Source organism: Daldinia caldariorum (genome assembly GCF_022478825.1).
Source record: "Daldinia caldariorum strain CBS 122874 unplaced genomic scaffold F4812scaffold_2, whole genome shotgun sequence".
Taxonomy (NCBI): Eukaryota; Fungi; Ascomycota; class Sordariomycetes; order Xylariales; family Hypoxylaceae; genus Daldinia; species Daldinia caldariorum.
In genome coordinates, this window is record NW_025953038.1 from 2,489,232 (window position 1) to 2,506,893 (window position 17,662).

General features: G+C 47.2%; 6 protein-coding genes across 6 annotated transcripts; 2 read left to right on the forward strand and 4 right to left on the reverse strand.

Moving 5' to 3' along the window:
• The first annotated feature begins 867 nt into the window (after positions 1 to 867).
• F4812DRAFT_415231 (adenylate kinase cytosolic) lies at positions 868 to 3,010 on the forward strand. The gene is made up of 4 exons (XM_047932957.1): positions 868 to 1,439; positions 1,525 to 1,577; positions 1,649 to 1,803; positions 1,910 to 3,010. Exons 1-4 carry the CDS (start codon positions 1,298 to 1,300, stop codon positions 2,364 to 2,366), a joined length of 807 nt encoding a protein of 268 aa, XP_047794043.1. The 5' UTR covers positions 868 to 1,297; the 3' UTR covers positions 2,367 to 3,010.
• Positions 3,011 to 3,411: 401 nt separating this feature from the next.
• F4812DRAFT_455837 (uncharacterized protein) lies at positions 3,412 to 3,971 on the forward strand (the record flags this gene model as incomplete). The annotated part of the gene is made up of 2 exons (XM_047936890.1): positions 3,412 to 3,753; positions 3,831 to 3,971. The coding sequence occupies 2 exons, from the start codon at positions 3,412 to 3,414 to the stop codon at positions 3,969 to 3,971; spliced, it is 483 nt and encodes a 160-aa protein (XP_047794044.1).
• On the reverse strand, positions 3,972 to 4,666 carry F4812DRAFT_415232 (uncharacterized protein). Its single transcript, XM_047932958.1, has one exon. The coding sequence runs from the start codon at positions 4,647 to 4,649 to the stop codon at positions 4,452 to 4,454; it is 198 nt and encodes a 65-aa protein (XP_047794045.1). The 5' UTR covers positions 4,650 to 4,666; the 3' UTR covers positions 3,972 to 4,451.
• A 183-nt stretch (positions 4,667 to 4,849) lies between these two features.
• F4812DRAFT_449648 (uncharacterized protein) lies at positions 4,850 to 7,005 on the reverse strand (the record flags this gene model as incomplete). The annotated part of the gene is made up of 4 exons (XM_047935997.1): positions 4,850 to 4,880; positions 5,086 to 5,252; positions 5,283 to 6,548; positions 6,622 to 7,005. 4 exons carry the CDS (start codon positions 7,003 to 7,005, stop codon positions 4,850 to 4,852), a joined length of 1,848 nt encoding a protein of 615 aa, XP_047794046.1.
• Positions 7,006 to 8,058: 1,053 nt separating this feature from the next.
• F4812DRAFT_189943 (uncharacterized protein) lies at positions 8,059 to 9,052 on the reverse strand. Its single transcript, XM_047930121.1, has 2 exons — positions 8,735 to 9,052; positions 8,059 to 8,658 (listed from the first exon to the last, which is right to left on the reverse strand). The coding sequence occupies exons 1-2, from the start codon at positions 8,783 to 8,785 to the stop codon at positions 8,140 to 8,142; spliced, it is 570 nt and encodes a 189-aa protein (XP_047794047.1). The 5' UTR covers positions 8,786 to 9,052; the 3' UTR covers positions 8,059 to 8,139.
• A 6,464-nt stretch (positions 9,053 to 15,516) lies between these two features.
• F4812DRAFT_415239 (GroES-like protein) lies at positions 15,517 to 17,508 on the reverse strand. The gene is made up of 4 exons (XM_047932959.1): positions 16,985 to 17,508; positions 16,883 to 16,893; positions 16,409 to 16,766; positions 15,517 to 16,248 (listed from the first exon to the last, which is right to left on the reverse strand). The coding sequence occupies exons 1-4, from the start codon at positions 17,109 to 17,111 to the stop codon at positions 15,749 to 15,751; spliced, it is 996 nt and encodes a 331-aa protein (XP_047794048.1). The 5' UTR covers positions 17,112 to 17,508; the 3' UTR covers positions 15,517 to 15,748.
• Between the last annotated feature and the right edge of the window lie 154 nt (positions 17,509 to 17,662).

Here is a 17,662-nt window from a genome sequence, read left to right on the forward strand (position 1 = left end):
GTGTTATGCACAGACCCCCACTCATACGGATGACATAATTTACATGTATCTATGATTATGTACTTAGGTACCCTGATGTGGCTGACAGAGGGAGTACGGTGGCTCGTTCTTTTACTGCTGGGGCATGCCACAACACGTGCATCAATGCAGTGCAGCTACAAACGCAGAATGGTGGAACCACCATGTACCCTTAAAAAGATCCGCCATGCTCTCAACATTTTTGGAGGATGCCACATATCAGCATAAAAGCAATGTTAGAGAGTATCTGTTTGCTACTAAGCAAGGAGGGTCATATGAATCCTTTCGGTTATAAGTTATAATCTTTACCATGCTCTGACAGTTACCTATAAAGAAGATCAAGAAGATCAAGTAGGCATCCGCTTGGCCGAATACTTGCAGGTGGAAAATCACGAGCCGAAACGGGTTGTCGCTTGATACCTTAGGTACCTAAGTAGGTAGGTATACTCCCGTAGGCTTGTAACTAACTCTTTGAATGGTATAGCCGTAGAACGACTATTGAAGCAATAAGGAAAATCCAATTCATAACGTGGACGAGTAAAAGATCTAAAAGGATCTCAAATATCGTCAACCTCGGCGGTCCAACGGAATGGACAATATGTAGTAATCCAACTTTTACTTACATACTATGTAGGTCCGTAGAAAAATAGCCGAACACCAAGCCAAAACTTAACCCAAAGAGGTAAGACCTCGGTGTGGTAAGCTAAGAATTACAGGCAGGTTACTGGTCGCATGCCGCTAAAAAGTGCTGAGATGGTCTATCCATGGGTATGGGCTGCAGCGGTTGCTGTTCAGTTATGTTAGGTACATGTTACCTAGAGGTTAGGGATGCTTTCAACCACTGGGGGGCCCCAATTGCCCCGAGCTCCAGTCTTGTACCGACACTAAATTTATAGCAAGTCGCAATTGAACGTGGCAATCCGTTCCTTGGCTGGAGAAAAAAAAAAGTAGAGGCGGCCATAAAAAAAGAGAGGAAAAAAAAAAAGAATATCCCGATTGCCGACTCCCCCCGACTTCGCCTGCACGCCGCCAAGAGCACCACCGAAATTCCAGCTTCTAACACCTGGCAAACTTCCTGGCAACTTTCAACTTACAACTTGCTACTTACTACGCTCTTCTTTATCTTCCCCTATCATAAACTTCCGTTACTTCCCTTTTTCCCTTTCCTTTTTTTTCTTCTTATAATTATATTACTCACTCATTTCTTCTAGTGACCTGACCTGTCGCCTTTCTCTAAACCGCCTTGGTCCGGCTCAATTGATTCGTTTGAGCTGTTAAAATGGGTGTTATCAACGATGAGATGAAGCGGCTGCAAGACGTCGTGTCCAGCCTAGAGGACCGCGTACGACGTCTAGAGCAGCGCCAATCTGGCGAGAGCGGCGAAAGCGTGCGCATGATCCTCATGGGTCCTCCTGGAGCTGGTATGTTGTTTGGAAAATTTATTGGGGCCGAGGTAATTGGTCCCTGGTTTGAGCTTTGCGCTGACTGCGACTTGACAAATATCAGGAAAGGGAACTCAAGCGCCTAGGATTAAGGAGAAGTTCTCGTGCTGCCATTTAGTAAGCGCCGACAAGATTCTAATGCGCTATTTTTTCATACGAATCTTGGATTACTGACAGCTCACGAAAAGGCCACTGGTGACATGCTCCGATCTCAAGTCGCCAAGAAAACGCCTCTCGGAAAGGAAGCGAAGAAGATTATGGATGCCGGTGGTTTGGTCAGCGACGACATCGTCATTGGCATGATCAGGGAAGAACTCGAGAACAACTCGGAGTGCAAGGGAGGGTATGTTCTCTGTTTTTTCTCTTACGGGTTTAACGACAATTTACATCCCACAACAACCATGATGTGTCGTATTCCCCATGTAGAATTCGACTGACCCTATTCATAGCTTTATCCTTGACGGTTTCCCCCGCACTGTCGCTCAAGCCGAATCTCTTGACAAGATGCTTGCCGAGAAGAACCAGAAGCTACAGCACGCCGTTGAATTACAAATCGACGACGCTCTTCTGGTCGCGCGTATTACCGGCCGTCTAGTCCACCCCGCTTCCGGTCGAAGTTACCACAGCACCTTCAACCCCCCTAAGGTGCCTATGACGGACGATATCACCGGCGAGCCTCTGATCCAACGATCTGACGATAACGCTGATGCGCTTAAGAAGCGCCTGGTTACCTACCACGATCAGACCGCTCCCGTTGTCGGATACTACAAGAAGACTGGTATCTGGAAGGGCGTTGACGCCAGCCAAGAACCTGGTCAGGTCTGGTCTAGCTTATTGAAGATTTTCGACGAGAAGAAGAGCTCCAAGAGCAGCGGTGGTATCTTGAGCAAGCTTACTGGCCAATAAACCAGCAGCTTACTCTTGTCTTTACCTTCCTCTCTTACCCTGGCTTCCTGATATTTGGACCTGGGAGGTGAGAGACATGGGGTAATGGATATAAGAGCTTCCAACGTGAGGCGTCAGGCGATCATTCAGGAAGGCGTCATTATTGAGCTATAACGCAGTAGAAAGGGGTATATGGAGCTTAGGACGCCTAAGGTGTAATGACGGGATGAAAAGGGGTTCCTATGGAACTAACGCGCGACCTGTATCATACGACTTGCATGTACCATGTCATCATCATGAATCGAACCATCCAAAAGACACCTTGATCCCGTGTCTTTTTTTTCGATGTAAGCACTGAACTTCGGCTCAACCCGTAGATAATAAATACGGCGTTTTTCCAACGTAATATTTCTACCTCGGTTAGGTACCTAAGTTATTATATGTTGAATAATAACTCTTTTCCCGCCGGGGTGATCATTTATCCTGCTCTAGGAAAGATCTCGAAGGGCTTAGGCTATCGAGCTTTAGCTTAATAGGGGTAAACTGGATGACTAAGAGGTAGCTGGTTCGATGTAGCAGTGAAGAACAGTTTATAGCTCTAAGCATAACTATAAAAGTCTAACTTAGACTATAAAGACCAGACTCAAATACATGATCTTAGCTTACCTAAAATAACGTGAATAAGTGTTTAAGATTCAACTTTCTTCCACCACTTAAAGGCAGAGGCGAAATGAATGCAAAATATACCAATGAGTAGAGTTGCTTTATAGGTACGGATATTTTGAAGAGTACCTAGTATTCAGTTCCCGGGCTACATTAGATAAGTTATAGATCGAGATATTACTATAACTATACTAGTTGTGAACCCCAACTATAATAAAGTCCTAATCTCAAGGGGTCATTTCATAATCATTAAGATATATGCAGGGTCAACAATATTACAGAGAGCATTGTTAAGGCTTCGGAAGAAGGGAACAAGAAAAAAGATATAATTATAGATAAATAATAATATAAAAAAGGAGGCAATAGTGTTTCTTATTACATACCTCTAAAAACCCCCCAAGCCATGTCGTTACATTTCACCCCCTTCGACGTCGTCACCAACACGCCCTTTTCCGGGGCAGCCCGCTCGGCATCGTGTCCGTGTCGGCCGACAGACAACCTCTCAGCCAGGACCAGAAGCAGCTCATCGCGCGCGCGCGCCTCGCCCCGCCTCGACATCTTCACCCCACTCGCCGAGATCCCGTTCGCCCGCCCGCCACCCCCCACCGTCGGCGTCGCCAATTTACCTCCTGCACCACGTGCGTCTGGGGTCTGCGAAGCCGCGGGGTTGGTCCCCTTCAAAGAAGAACAGGACAAAAGGCGAAGACGAAGACGGAGGAGGAAAAGGAGGAAAGGGGGCGCCCAGGTCCGAGTCGCGCACAACCCCCCTCCCCCCCGTTCGCGGAAACGCCGTACGGAGAGTACCTGCCCCCCGGTCGTTAGTTAGTTAGTATCGTGAACAGCACGACGACAGCCGTCGTGGCGCGGGCTCCCGGACCTGGAGACGCCCGCGAGGCAGACAAGAGACGCAAATCGGATACGAAAGTCACGCTTGGATCTCCGGCGAAGGATAATCTTAGGTAGCATAGTATAGTACAGTTGTTAAGCCAAACGCAAAGTCTACTATACTTTGTCTGTAAGCCAAACAAGCAAGGCATCAATCAATATTAAACTACCTATCTTATGTAGGTGACTACAGAGATATACTCTCCGTAGATCTAGGTAGGTTAGGTACTTAGATGGTACCTACGGTGAGTAGTGATTCCGCGAGGTAAACCTATCTCTATCGCCAACTACCTAATGTATGCAAACACTCCAAGAAACTAGGAGGAAAAGAAAAACAAGCAAGTAAGCATACCGAGAGGTATGTAAACCATATAAAAGAAATTATACCAGAGAGAAGGTGACGGTGATGATGTGATTAGAGGTGGTATCTTCCATTATCCGTACGTACGTAAAAACAAACAAACCAACTACCTAGTACGTTAGTTAGGTAGTAAGTAGTAAACAGGTTCCCCTCCCTCTCCCTCAACTCCAGAATAGAACCGTCGTTTCACGTCGTAATCATACGAATGAAGAACCGAAAATATGAAAGATATCAGAGAGGGAGAGCGCAACGACCACAACAACAGCAGCAGTAGCAGCAGTAGGGGTGGGTAGCGGCACCAGCAGTAGCAGTAAAAGGGTTGTTATTAATAACCCAAACGAACAAGTACCGAAAAAGAAGTAAAGAAAAAAAAAATCCAACGCCGTTCCATCCATTATGTTAGGTATCTCCCCCCCCCCCCTTTGCCAGCCCTACCCTACCCTGCCCTACCCTGCCCTGCCCTGCCTTTCTCCGAAAGGACAACGCCGATGGAAATGCAGTATGTAGTTTCTTTTATTAGCCTTGAGTTTCTAATAGCCGCCGAACGCCTCGCTGTAAAAACCCGAAGCAGGGGCCTAGGACGGATGAAGAGCCCTCAGGTACCACCACCTCTCCCCTCCCCTCCCCTCCGATCCACAATTCATGTCACCACCACCATTATCACAACCGTACGCGTAAGGTTGGCTACCCATATACCCAAGGTTAAGTCAAGTTAGGTTACGTTAGGTCCGGTAAAGGTAAAAGGTAAAGGTAAGTCACCGCTAGGCGGATCGCCCCTTAGCCGCTCGACCCGCCGGCGCGCTGACGTCCCTCCTGTCTCCCGTCCCGGACATCATCTGCCTGCGGGGGGTAGCCAGTCCCTGGGCGGCACTCCTAGCCCTGCCGCGGCGTTCCCTAATCTGCGCTAGCGCCTCCTCGCGCGTCATCGTCGGCGCCATGTTCGGGTTGTTAACGTCGAACGATGGGACGCGGTTGTGGTTCTGATTCTGATTCTGATTCTGGTGGGTATTTGGTTCTCGGATGGGGACTGTCGTGGTCGTGGTTACCGTGTAGAAAGCGGCAGTGCTGTGAGGCCGCGTGTCCTGGTCTGCTTCCATGAGAGGTACCTCAGGTTGGGCAGCTTCTTCTTCGGCGTCGTCTTCCGAGTCTGAGCGGTTGTTGTGACCTTCGAGGGGTATGGTCGGGATGTCCATCATCGGGTAGTTGGCATCGCTTTCGCGGGGTGCGTTGAGGAGCGAGAGGAGAGAGGTGCGCTCCTGTGCTAGTAAAGCAAATGTTGGGGGTTCGGCGGACGGAGTTCGAGAATAAAAAGAGCGGTTTGGTGGAGGATCTTTGGGGGTCGTTGGTTCGCAAGGAGATTCCTCAGGCTTCTCTATTGCCTGGAGGTCCTGCTGCGAGATGGTCCTAAAAATCCCCTCTGATGGAACGAAAACGGTTGAACGCCTAGGCTCTTTTCGTTCTCTCGGCACTTCGTTTCGTGCAATCTCGTCCACTAGCGACTGTGTCTTCTCTAATTGGGGTAACTCCCGGTGCTGCTCTTCCGTTTGTCCTCGTTCCCGGCGTTGAATATGCCCCGTACTTCTGGATTCGGTAGAGGTGGGCTTCTCTACAGATTTGGGTTCCTGGCCTAAAATCATAAGGTCTGCCGGGTCAACAATTGTAACTGGCCCAGTCCGTTCTTGACGTACTGATGATGCCATACTCCTCCGCGAGCGAGACTTGGCACAGGAGCAGCATCGTAGCTGACACTCGGCCTGCACGAACTCTAGATGTTCTTGGGTTCGGTCAGCTCTTTGCTTTTCCCATTGCCATAGACGCGTTAACTCTTCGATCTCCTCTTCGCTCGCAGCGGAGGAAACGATGTCGGCCGCTGACAGAGAAGCACGTTCCTTTTTAGGCGACGCAAATTCACTGTCCGGATCCTCTGGCGGGAGTGGTAGACGACCCTCGGCGGCGATCCTGGCGATCTCTTCGCTCTTGGCGGCATCTTTGTAAGCATCGCGCTCCTGTTCGACAAAAGTAATGCGCTCGAGAGCCTTCTCTAACTGTTCTTGAACCTGGGCTAGCTGGTAGCGGGATTTAAACGCCTCCTGCTCTCTAGCTTTGCTTAGTTCCTTCTCCCTTGCTAGGGACTCTTCTACGGACTTGCAAGAACTTCTTGCGGCTTTGAGTTCCTCTTGTAGCTTGACGATGGTGGATTGTGTCTTGAAAACTTCCTTGCGCGCATGGCGAATCTCCTTTTCCCAAATCGTTTTACTGTGTTGGAGAGTTTCTTTCGCTTGGCCGTATTTCTCCTATTAATTGGTAAACCGTCAGCTTAGATATTCTAGCAGGAATAGATGGACATTGTGGATTTACGATACGCACCATAACATCTTCTAGTCTTTCGCCTACTTTGCGCTCTCGGCCTCGGCTCTCCTCAACTTGGCGTCGCAGGGCGCGGGCCTCGTCACGATAGCGGCGCATCTCAGACTCTGCTTCTTCCCGTCCTAGCATGGCTCGTTTCAAGGCGGCATCAGCCGTCTTTCGTTCAAGTTGTCTAGACATGGATGCGGTGCCGCCGGGACTGTGTGCTAAGTTATTGAATTGGCGGATCTTGTCGTGTACGTCGCTATCACGAAGCTGGTCGGACTTCGTGGGGGATATTGGCGCGGCTTCGCGCAATTGATTGACCTTGTCAGGGGATGCTGGCTGTAAGGGTGCCGCAACGGGCGAGCCTGGAAGGCTGGTCGAATTTTCGACGTGAATCATTTGTTCACCGCTTGCACTTGTGGATTTGTTTAGTTTTAGGTAGGTATAATGTAGATTAAATGTTATTCTGGGGAGGATGCGATTATGTGCAGCATTGGGTTTTTGGAAAAAGCCACTTTGAAGTTTGTGTGTGCAATGCGTTGAAGAATACCAGGTAAGTAGTAAGTAGTAAGCAGTAAGTAAGTAGCAATAAGTGGAGGTAACGACTTAGAAATCTGGTGATAGCGGGTCTCAATGTTTATTCTCAAAGATAAACGCGTTGCCAGGTCAATGCGTTGCAGGATCCACGTGATTATCTAAAAGTGCCCAATCTAACGGTCCGAAATGTCACATACCTAGCACTGGGCAGCTGGTACCTAAGGACATTTGAGAACCCTCCGCATTTTCTGTCGTCTGACCTTAAACTCAATTTCAGCAAAGTTTTGTCAGCTGCTAAAATGAGAGCAAATCCACTTTATTATGGAATTAATAATATACGCGCGATTGAGTTATGCGCCTTGGTATTATTATTAGTTCAATAATAACTTTTACGTTTCTCCCTTCAACATCAATTAGCTTTAATGCTGTACCGCGGAAGTCTGAAGAAGCTTGAATTCAAGTTCATATATAAGCGCGTTTGATTTTACTTAACTTAAAAGTAAGACCATATTAGAATAGAAAATCTATTATCTTTCTCATACTAGTTAGTCATTAAAAGACGGCCCCAAGTTTTGTACGAATATTTGCCTGCGCCTTTTCCCCTTGTTATTCCCTACGTGTACAATGACTCCACTGTCTCGTCTCGTCGTGGACATCTCGGCCATCCTGATGAATAAGATGAAAGTTAATGATGAAGCCAACAATACGACTGAATCGAAGCTCCGTAATGTCGATGGATACGCCTCGCCCAGTGCTAGTGCAAAAAAAAAAAAAAACACTTTTTTCCAAGCACGAGGATGAGAAGTGAACGTGAATTCCTAAGGTCCGAGCCATGTCTTTCCATAATACAGCTTCCTCAAGATTACCTGATAGACTACTTCCCAAATTGAGTACCCGGAACTTATGTTTGAAAAGCCGATGACAGAGGAGAGATGCATGGTATCAAAAAGAGACTATGCCGAAAATCGCCTCCTTACTTCCGTATTAAAGCGTCTTTTATCCTTGGTTGGTGTTTCCGTGGTTTGCCTGGCGAGATGCTTCGTTGCGTGTTTCCTTAGCCTGTACCTTGCCAGCTCGGAGAAGGTCACCAATCCAGTTGAGCGCTTCGGTTGTGACAACAAGACCGGTCGAGACGAGCGCCTTGCCGGATGTTACGAGGCCGTCACCTCCAACCTTCTTGTACTCGGAGTTGTAGATGTCGAGGACGTGGTCCTTGGTTTCGAACCCCTTGCGGAGAGGGAGGAAGAATAGGTTCTTGCCGTCGGTCAATAGCTCACCGGTAGGCTTCTTTAGGACGGGAAGACGCTCATCGATTTTGCTCAGGGCATCCTCACCAATTTGATCGGCCTTCTTGATGTAGGGAGAGACATATTGGTAGGGCTTGGCCAAGTACGGAACTACTGGTTTAGCGAAGGTCTTGTAGGCGGAATCGCCTAGCTCTATCGACTTCTGGCCATAGGGGTTCCCTTTGATGTAAGCAATGCTATCGTTTACCACAGGGTATCCTCTGATATGCTATTCCGACATTAGTCCTAGGTCCCAAGCTATATAAATTCAGATGAATGGGCGATGAGATGCGCGATGAGCTTACCGATAGAGTCGCGGATGATGGGTGAACCTCGCCGTTAACTTGGGCAGCCATAGTTGGGCTAAGTCACCTAATTAATAGGAGAGTAGAGAGATGAAAACGTCGAGGAAAACGGACAGAAGGAGCTCGAGGGCAAGCGATCGCGTATGTAAGTTGTTGGGTCACAACGATAATTTGTTTTGGGGAAGAGATGGAATAGGAGGGGGTGGAAAAGAAGGTGAATTAGGAAGCTCTTTCGAGTCTTATTCGTTCGGCGGAACTAAACAGGATAAGATTAGGTGTGATGTGGTGGGATGAGATGGAATGCAGCAAGGAATGCAGCAAGGAATGCAGCGAGGGAAGATGGTGAGAGAGAACAGATCAAGGTTGAAGAAGTAAGCAACTAATAACTTAAAAAGACGAAAGTCTGTCAAAAGGTAAAAAATGCGGGATGAAAAAAGGCGAAAGGCGAAAGGCGTAAGGCATAGTCATGTGAAATGGGGTGCTTTTAAAACAATAAGTCAACCTTGACGATGTTCCGGCGCGAACATTCTTTTTTTTTTTTTTCTAATTCTTTTTTTGCATGTGCTTCTTCACTCCTTACCTTAGGTTAGTTAGATACCTGTCTTTCGCCCTTTACCTTTAAAGATGTACCATACCTAAAAGAATCCCTCACTTCTATGTACCTATATATTATACTTAGCACCATTCCGCATATACATCGTAATTCATACCTAACCTACCCAGGTACATCATAACCGACATATATATATATACATATAGTACATGGTTTTACATTGTATCATAGGTACACGGCACACACGGCAGAGTCGTATTATGCCCTTCGTCCTTCGTGTCGGGTACAAGGAATTGACGCATTCCATACATAGTATCCAACAGGTTCCTATAGGTTTTTTGAACCAATGAAGTTACTGATGCCGAGCTTCTTCGGTGCCACTATATTTCTAGCGGGTCCCGGTCCTAGTCCCTTTAGCAGGTATCGAGCTTCAGCAGCTAAAAACAGGAACTTTTCGGTAGCGGTACCTGAATGCCTGCCGTAGATCCGCTGTCGGGTCAAGTACACATCGGAGGGGCGATAGCATGTGTCACAGGCAAGATAGAAGCTATCTATACCGTTTAAAGCTACTAATCCCGGTGAAACTTACAGGGGATTAAAGAAAGTTGTTGGGTCCAGCCTTAGGTAACTACATAGGTACCTAGTACATAATCTTTACCCCCCCTTGTCATTTGACATGTGAAAGACTCGGAACTTTTCTTCACCTCTACAACTTCAAATGCAATCACAATCAAGATCCTAGTTCCTACCTATCCGTCCTTCTTCGGCTCGCCTATCTAACCCACATAATACCTAGGTATTATCTATGCTGTTACATTTATGTAACTACCTCTTGTAACTACCTCTTTCGTCGTGAACTAGCTTCAAGTGTGAGAGCAGCCTTACGGTATCTTTATAAGCGCTTATCTTTATAGGCTTATATACCTAGGTATATATCTCACTGGTTTGTAAGGATCTCACGGAAAGACTCGCCAACATGCTTTTTAACTCAATGTCCTCTCATTCGGCGCGCCGAGCTATTATACATGCCGATTCAAAGTCTTTTTCTCTAAAGCTTTATGTTCGATCCAACCCAATGTGAGTTTCTATCAAGTATACCGGATGGGAACAAACCTACCTGAAAAAAACAAGTCAAGCTGGAACCGTATTTTCATCAAGACGCCGTCATATGCACTACTTGCCTAGAATTTGCGTTCTTACAGTGTAGTCATTGGAGACAATTTGCTCGCCATTCGCCTTCTCTAAGTTCGGGCAGGGATAAATCCACGCTTCGGCCAATGAAAGCGTGCCGCGGCGCATCTTCATTGGAATAAGTCGGAAACTCCCTCCTCCTGAATGGACTAACTTAACATACCTGTTTTGGCATTACAATATACTACCTAGCTACCCAAATGCATTTAGCTACTAGGCTAACGTTGTCTAAACGCCGAGGGATCATCAACTTGCATCTCACCGGCTCGCATAGATATTCCTTGCAAGGCCTTACTTAAAACAAATTCCCGGAGGGATCCTACACTTATCAACTTGGGAGCCTTAATTGCTTTGAAGTATCTTCAAGTCTAGGTCTTTCTACGACTCCGAGGACTACTCATATGAATACTTGTGTATAGGTAGTAATCGTTTACGAAGCTTCAACAACCTCGGCTCAAGACGATAGAATGATTATCAACCCATTTGCCACCTGTCATACTAAACCCCTCGGCCCCTGAGGAGCTTCTGTCGCAAGCATCGCCATACCGATCCAGGGGTTCTCTGATGGATACCTATGGAACCGATGGAACCGATGGAACCTGAAGGGTTGCGCGATTCCGATGCTGCATAATAAACTCCCTTGTCTTTTTCAAACGGGCTCTCATTGTTAGCACAATGATGCATCCAACTATCTAGGTATTTACTATCAGCCCCCCACTCCAATTACATGTCGTGATCCGTAATGATGCCTTTCACATGTCAAAGCCTTGAGAGGCTACGTGCATTGAAATTCATTTGCGGTGTAACAAAATAAATAAAAATTCGATACTTTCCTTGTCATCCCGCCACGCCACGTTCTGAAATAAAAAGGAAGAAGAAAAAAACGATGCCAAGAACACGCGGCTATCTTAGGTACCCATGCCCTTGGGACAGATTCAGCAGAAAAGAGAAATCGATCATCCAGAAGCCTAGGTTCTAGATATCATCTCCACAACAATCCGCGCGTTCAAAGCTACCTTGACCTATTCTTATTCTAATGATATTAGATAATTTCGATGCCCTTTTTCTTCTGGGCATTTATTTGTTCACGACACTTCCTTCGTACTAACTATCAGCTACATTATTACGAACTTACACGATAACTTGCTACTAATCAATTGCATTAGGGCTACTTCTATCTACCATATATGGTAGCAAACAATTGTTCTCTACTATGTAAATGTGGATTCGACTTAGTAAATTAAGATGGATAGGCGGCCAACAAGGTCCGCGTGTTAAAGTGTTAAAGCAGCATCGTCAAAAAGTCAAAAAGAATTGTCGTATTAGCACCTCCGAGGCCCTTTACTCTAGGTTCCTAAGGGTTCGGTTTTATCTAATCATCATACATATTCCCATTGCCACTTACATATGTGCCGAGGGACTTAGATTCCAATTGAGATTTCCTTACCGGTGTTACATCCGTGGAAGATTCAGGCCTAAGGGCCACAAAGTTAACGGAACCATTGGAATATGAAGACCGGTCAATTCAAGCCGGAGACATCAAAGCCGGAAGATTCTAATAACGCATTCCGCCACGAACCATATGGCCGGTAAACATAAATTGAAATTCCACCTAAATTTTTGGAAAACTTCTAGGCCATGATGCTAGATCTTGATTAGTGTTTTTAGTAGCTGGATGCCAAATTTTTAATTTGACATGATATATGGATGAGTATTTGAATCAAGTCAATATGAGAATAGGACCGCATCCCCCGCAATGAAGCTTCAGCGGTGAAGTTTCACAACGTCGAACCCTTGCCGATTCGTCGGCTGCTGACGCAAGATCATGTTGGGCAACTTAGAGAGTTGCTCGTACTGACCCTGGCCTTTTTTTTTTTTTTTTTGTTTCTGGTAGTAACGGAGACCAGCCAACAGGTCGATACATCGGCTGCCGCTACTGCAGGTATCTTAACTCCGGGGGCAGTTCTGGATTCCCTTACCTGCGTGGGGTGCTGAGTTACCTAACAGGACGGCAGTGCCCTTTATCCCGCCGTCTATACTCATTCAGAGGTTCGGGTGCACAACATATGAACTTCGAAGCTCCACGCATCCTAATTCGCCCCGCTCGTACCGAGGTCCGGGGAGTTTGACCAGATGTCGCTAGACGGGCTGAATGTTTGCTATATCGCATTAGTAGCCCGGATCGCTTGAGTCACCGACGTCTTCACGACTTTTATATGCTAGGTACCTATGACACTTCGACTCCCCTATTCATTTCGTCCGACGAGAACTAGAGTAAAAGAAATGAATGGCTGCCATTGTCAACTATTTGTGAGGCGTGCAGATCGAGTACGGATCTTCCGGTAACGCGTATCGTACAGGACATATGTATTCGTGCATGCATTAATATTATTATGGCATCTTATCGACTTTCCCGATCAGAGAGCATAATGCAACGCGTCGGACCGGACCTTATACGAAGGTGGATAGTATCATGTCAATACGCGGGGTACGGGGATATATAGTAACTACAACTGGTGGTATTTCTTGCTGTTGTGTATACAAAGGACTTCGGCGTGGATAGTTACATGGCAGGCGTCCAACGCATTCGCAAGATGAGGAATGCGGGAGATGGCGGTCCGATTATGACGGGGATATGACGGCATGTTTAAAAGGGGACGTAAATAATGAAGCGATTAGAGAATGATTGCGAGAGGGAGATAAAAGAGAGATAGAGAGAGAAAGGACTATTATGTGGCCATCATCCCCCGCGCCCGAGGATACCTATCAGACCTATAAGCAGTCCTATACCCCCTTACTCCATTCTAATGCAACAAACATGGCAGGATGCATATGCCGTTGCCTGTACATATGCCTGTCTCGTTTGATCAATAGCGTCTAACAATAGGGATTGTACAGTCGCGGTCGTCCACACAGGTTTTACCTTAACATTGACATACATGATCCGGGGTCATGGACTATAACCGGGGAAGCAAGAAAATGCGCCGTTAAGACTTACGATTTATACGAGGAAGCTGTCCAGGCATTTATTTTTCAAAATATGCAGTTACTCCAAGAAAGGAGATGATTGTATGTCGATCAAGTTGATACCTCAGCTTCGACCTCCTTATGCTGAACTTTAATTGGACTTCAGGAGAGTTCTCCGTACCACTTAGCAGCGAAGAAAAAAAGAAACGTATATGCCGGTTCCTATGGCAAGGCAGAGAACCTTTCTGTGTTACATTCTACAGATTCATGAAGCCGTCGTGAACGTGGTAAAGGAGAGGAGAGGGGGACTCAACAAACGTGCCTGTCTGTTGCGGCGGTGGTCAACCCCAACTGTACTTGTCACTCTTAGATAACAGCATATCCTGTGTACCATACTAAATAGTATGGTTATCTAACATGGCTCACTATCAGATCACGTATAACAGCGTCGCATCGTGAGATGCTCCCAATGGTAATACCATTTGTTCTCCTTTTTAGCCTGAGATAAGGGGAAGGTACCCGAGGTTGCATGGGATCGACACAAAGGCGAGATCGGGGTTAAACGAATGGATAACCCGCGCGTGCCTGACCTGGCCGAGTTCGAAACCGCACATACTTAAGTAATTTCTATATAAATATCTACCTTGGTACCTTAGGTTAGGTATATATCTTCAGAAGATCTCCCACCGGTCGAAATCTTCAATTGCGACGTGGAGATGCGACACACGTACCCAACTAACTAAAAGTAGGATCCACGGGCTACCTACCTGCTGCCCTAATATAAGGGCCATTCGTGTCGTACGCCGTGGTATGCCCGACGTCCGACAGGTTCGTCCGAGTATACCCGCTGCACATACGTATGGAAGAAAGAAGCTTATGAAACCGCTTCTGCTTCCCGAATTAGAGGGATGCTTTGGAGCCCAGGGGGGGGACTCGTTTGGGTATTGTATCGATGACGGCGCAGGAAAGAAACCGTCCCACGTTTAGGTATTTCGACAGCGTAATGATATAGTTCCACGGCGGCGTAGGTTTAAAAGAGGTATCGGTCGTAATGCAGTCGGAATAGTTCACTTTACGTCATGCGGCGAGTTATTCTATACCGCCGAAGTTCTGCAGTACCTAGGTAGGTAGACATCATCAAATAAGATTCAAATTAGGCACCGTGTAGCATTTGTTATGGATCCTTGGACTTGAGGAGTCATTGAACAGCATCATACCGATAGTTTCTTATCAAGCGAGGCATCACAGAGACTCCGTATGCTGTATATGTCTCGTTTAAAAAGCATCTCATCTCGTTCACCTTGTTACGATATTCCGAGAGGTTGGGTTTCTTAACTTAGCCTCTCTCGACGAGAAGATAACTGCGACTTTGAAGATTGAAATTTTAATTGAATCTTGGATAAGGGCTATGAGGCTCACTTACACTACTAAAACTAGCTTTCGTCGTTCTTCACCCCTGATGATCCTTTGGGCAATACTAGCAGATAATTAACATCTATTTGATAGACTTCTAAGCCTAGATACGAAAAAACTCTAAAATAACCTGTCCAAGACATAATCAAGGCACTTTAACGTCTTAGATTATGATTTAAGTACCTATAGAACTGGGATAGCTAGCTACGAATCTAGGACTATAATAGACAGCCAGTATACTACATCAAGGTTTAAGCAGCCAAAGTTAACAGTGGATGAATTTAAGCGTCTAACTAGATCCCAAGAAATATCTCTGGAGTTGCTATTAGTCTTAGTTTAATAAAATTGGCCTATACACCCCATCCGCGCTCTACGCCTTTCTGGACTTCTGAATATTTCGTACCTATGATAGACATTACAAGCGTGGCGTGACTCGTGGTAGTCTTCAACAATATGATTCATATATCTAAGACACTCTTTTTAAGAAAATGGTGAGCAAATTGCGGAAATCAATGCGTAGAATACCTACAGTTTCAAGACTGAGCAGACTTGTAAGCTCTACCCCTATCTAGCCCCTATCCTACTACTCTATGTTGCTGTCACTACTACAATATTCAATGGGCATAAATAGGCAGCAAAATGAGATCAGGACTAGGAGTTTACCATATAAAACGACCAAATATTTTTATTTTTTCCCTAATCATTCCCTCATCAACTACCCCTTCCCCCTTCCCCATTCTATTTTCCCTCTAGCCCAACGCACAAGTAATCTACCTACCTAATGCATATATGTACCTCCCTAATATATCGTAAATCCTCCCATACGCCCATTAAACTCTCGTTAAGTTAGGTACCCACCTACCTACCTACCTAATGTAGGCCAATCCAATTTACGCCGCCGTCAACACGGCCCTAAGCCGAACATCCCCGCGCTCCAACTTCTCGACCGCGGTCCTAACGCCCTCCTCCGTGAGCGGGAACGTCTCGGTGATAGGCCTGATGCCGTGCAGCGCAGCGAACGCGAGCATCTCGCGGTGCAAGCGGCGCGGCGCCACGAGCGACCCCTGCACCGCGAGCCCGTTCAGCACGAGCGGCAGGTACGGGATCTCGAGGTTGCCCGAGGCCACCGACAGCGGGTAGATGGCGGCCCCCGCCGCCATGATCGGCAGCACCGTCCCCCAGTCCGGCTGCGCCGACGTCGTGACTAGCAGCCGGTCGATCGGCGTCGACACCGAGAGCTGGTCCTTGCCCCGCGTCGACACGAACTCGTGCGCGCCTAGCGCCAGCGCTTGCTCCCGCTTGCGCTCCGAGCCCGACAGCACGATGACCCGGTTGCCCATCTTCGCGGCGAATTGGATCGCTAGGTGCCCGAGGCCGCCTAGTCCGATAACTGCGGCGAGCGAAGTTAGCAGCAATCCCCCCCCCCCCTTTTCTTTAAAGAGATTAAGGCGTAATGATTTCAAAGACGTATTTGAAAAGGTGCAAACTCTACCCCACCCCGAAATAAAACAAAAGAAAAAAAAAATCAAAAAAATGAAATCAAGACATACCACCAACCGTCTCCGTCGGCCTCGTCCCATGCGCCTGCAGGGCGGCGAACACGGTAGCGCCGGCGCACTGCAGCGGGGCGGCGTCGACGTCGCTCAGGCCGTCGGGGATCCTGTGCAGGAAGGCCTCGCGGACGACGGCGTAGGCGGCGAAGCTGCCGTGGCGGACCTTGGCGGTGCCGTAGAGCGCGCGGTCCGCGCAGTACGTCTCGCTGCCCGCCAGGCAGTACCGGCAGCAGCCGCAGCTGTCGTGCTGGTACCCGAAGCCCACCCGGTCCCCGGCCCGCAGGTGCGTGCTCTCGGGGCCCCGCGCCTCGACTACGCCGACGCCCTCGTGGCCTAGGATCACGTCGTCGTGGAGCTGCGAAGGAGGGGGCGGGAGGGAATTGGTTAGCGATGGGGAAATTGTCGTTATATGTGGGAAAATGCTATATGGGTAAGGAGGTAGGTAGATAGATATTGTTTTCCTTTACTAACCGAGTGAAGATCTGTTGAGACTTGGTTAGCTGCTGCTGTCCGTTGTGTAATACATTACAGGGGTAGGTTCTAGATAGGTGGATATTTAGAAAGCAGCCTTACCAGTACCGCATAACCCTGACGCCGTGATTCTCACCAACACCTTATCGCCAGTGAGATGCTCCGGCTTGGTGACGGAGCTCTTCGTGACTCCGTTTTTGGAGCCCTTGTAGACGGTAAAGGAAGTCATGATGTGAAAAAAAAAGGGGGGTATTTGGCAGAGATATGTATATAGTACTAGTTATCTAAGGCTAGGTAGTTAGGAGTTAAGTTAAGACGGTTGAAGGATATCTGTGATGTTGATGATGCATTTATCTTGAGTAGGTAGAGATATGAGTCGATGTTTCGAGATCTAGCTTTCTTTTTATATACATCATCTTTTGTTGTCTCAGAATTAGACCGTTACTGACTGATTACAATGACTGTCATTTCTAATTCGGCGATAGGTAAAACAAGCGCCCATTTGCTCATCCGGCGCTAAGGTGAGGCACGGCGGTGTTTCTTTTCAATGCCCCAAGTTATAAGTGCGCATTGCTAAGCAGTTGATGTCGTCGTACATATATCATATATCGACTCTGGGAGGTTTGCGACGGAGTTGCGACACTTCTCCGACTTTTTTCCTTTCCGGTTTCTCCTTTAGGACCAGGGATGCAAGGGAAAGGGATTGGTTGGCTGCCCGATGCCAGGTCTTAGTAACGCCCTTATAAGATAGATAAGATCGATTCTTATAACCTTATTGAT

Bases quoted from the DNA above. Each gene is read 5' to 3' on its own strand.
- F4812DRAFT_415231 (XM_047932957.1), top strand. From the start codon at position 1,298: ATGGGTGTTATCAACGATGAGATGAAGCGGCTGCAAGACGTCGTGTCC. The intron at 1,578-1,648 runs GTAAGCGCCGAC...GCTCACGAAAAG, and splicing joins AGTTCTCGTGCTGCCATTTA to GCCACTGGTGACATGCTCCG. The intron at 1,804-1,909 runs GTATGTTCTCTG...CCCTATTCATAG, and splicing joins AACTCGGAGTGCAAGGGAGG to CTTTATCCTTGACGGTTTCC.
- F4812DRAFT_415232 (XM_047932958.1), bottom strand. From the start codon at position 4,649: ATGGATGGAACGGCGTTGGATTTTTTTTTTCTTTACTTCTTTTTCGGT.
- F4812DRAFT_189943 (XM_047930121.1), bottom strand. From the start codon at position 8,785: ATGGCTGCCCAAGTTAACGGCGAGGTTCACCCATCATCCGCGACTCTA. The intron at 8,659-8,734 runs GTAAGCTCATCG...ATGTCGGAATAG, and splicing joins CATCATCCGCGACTCTATCG to CATATCAGAGGATACCCTGT.
- F4812DRAFT_415239 (XM_047932959.1), bottom strand. From the start codon at position 17,111: ATGACTTCCTTTACCGTCTACAAGGGCTCCAAAAACGGAGTCACGAAG. The intron at 16,249-16,408 runs GTATGTCTTGAT...CGCTCGCCGCAG, and splicing joins GCCGACGGAGACGGTTGGTG to TTATCGGACTAGGCGGCCTC.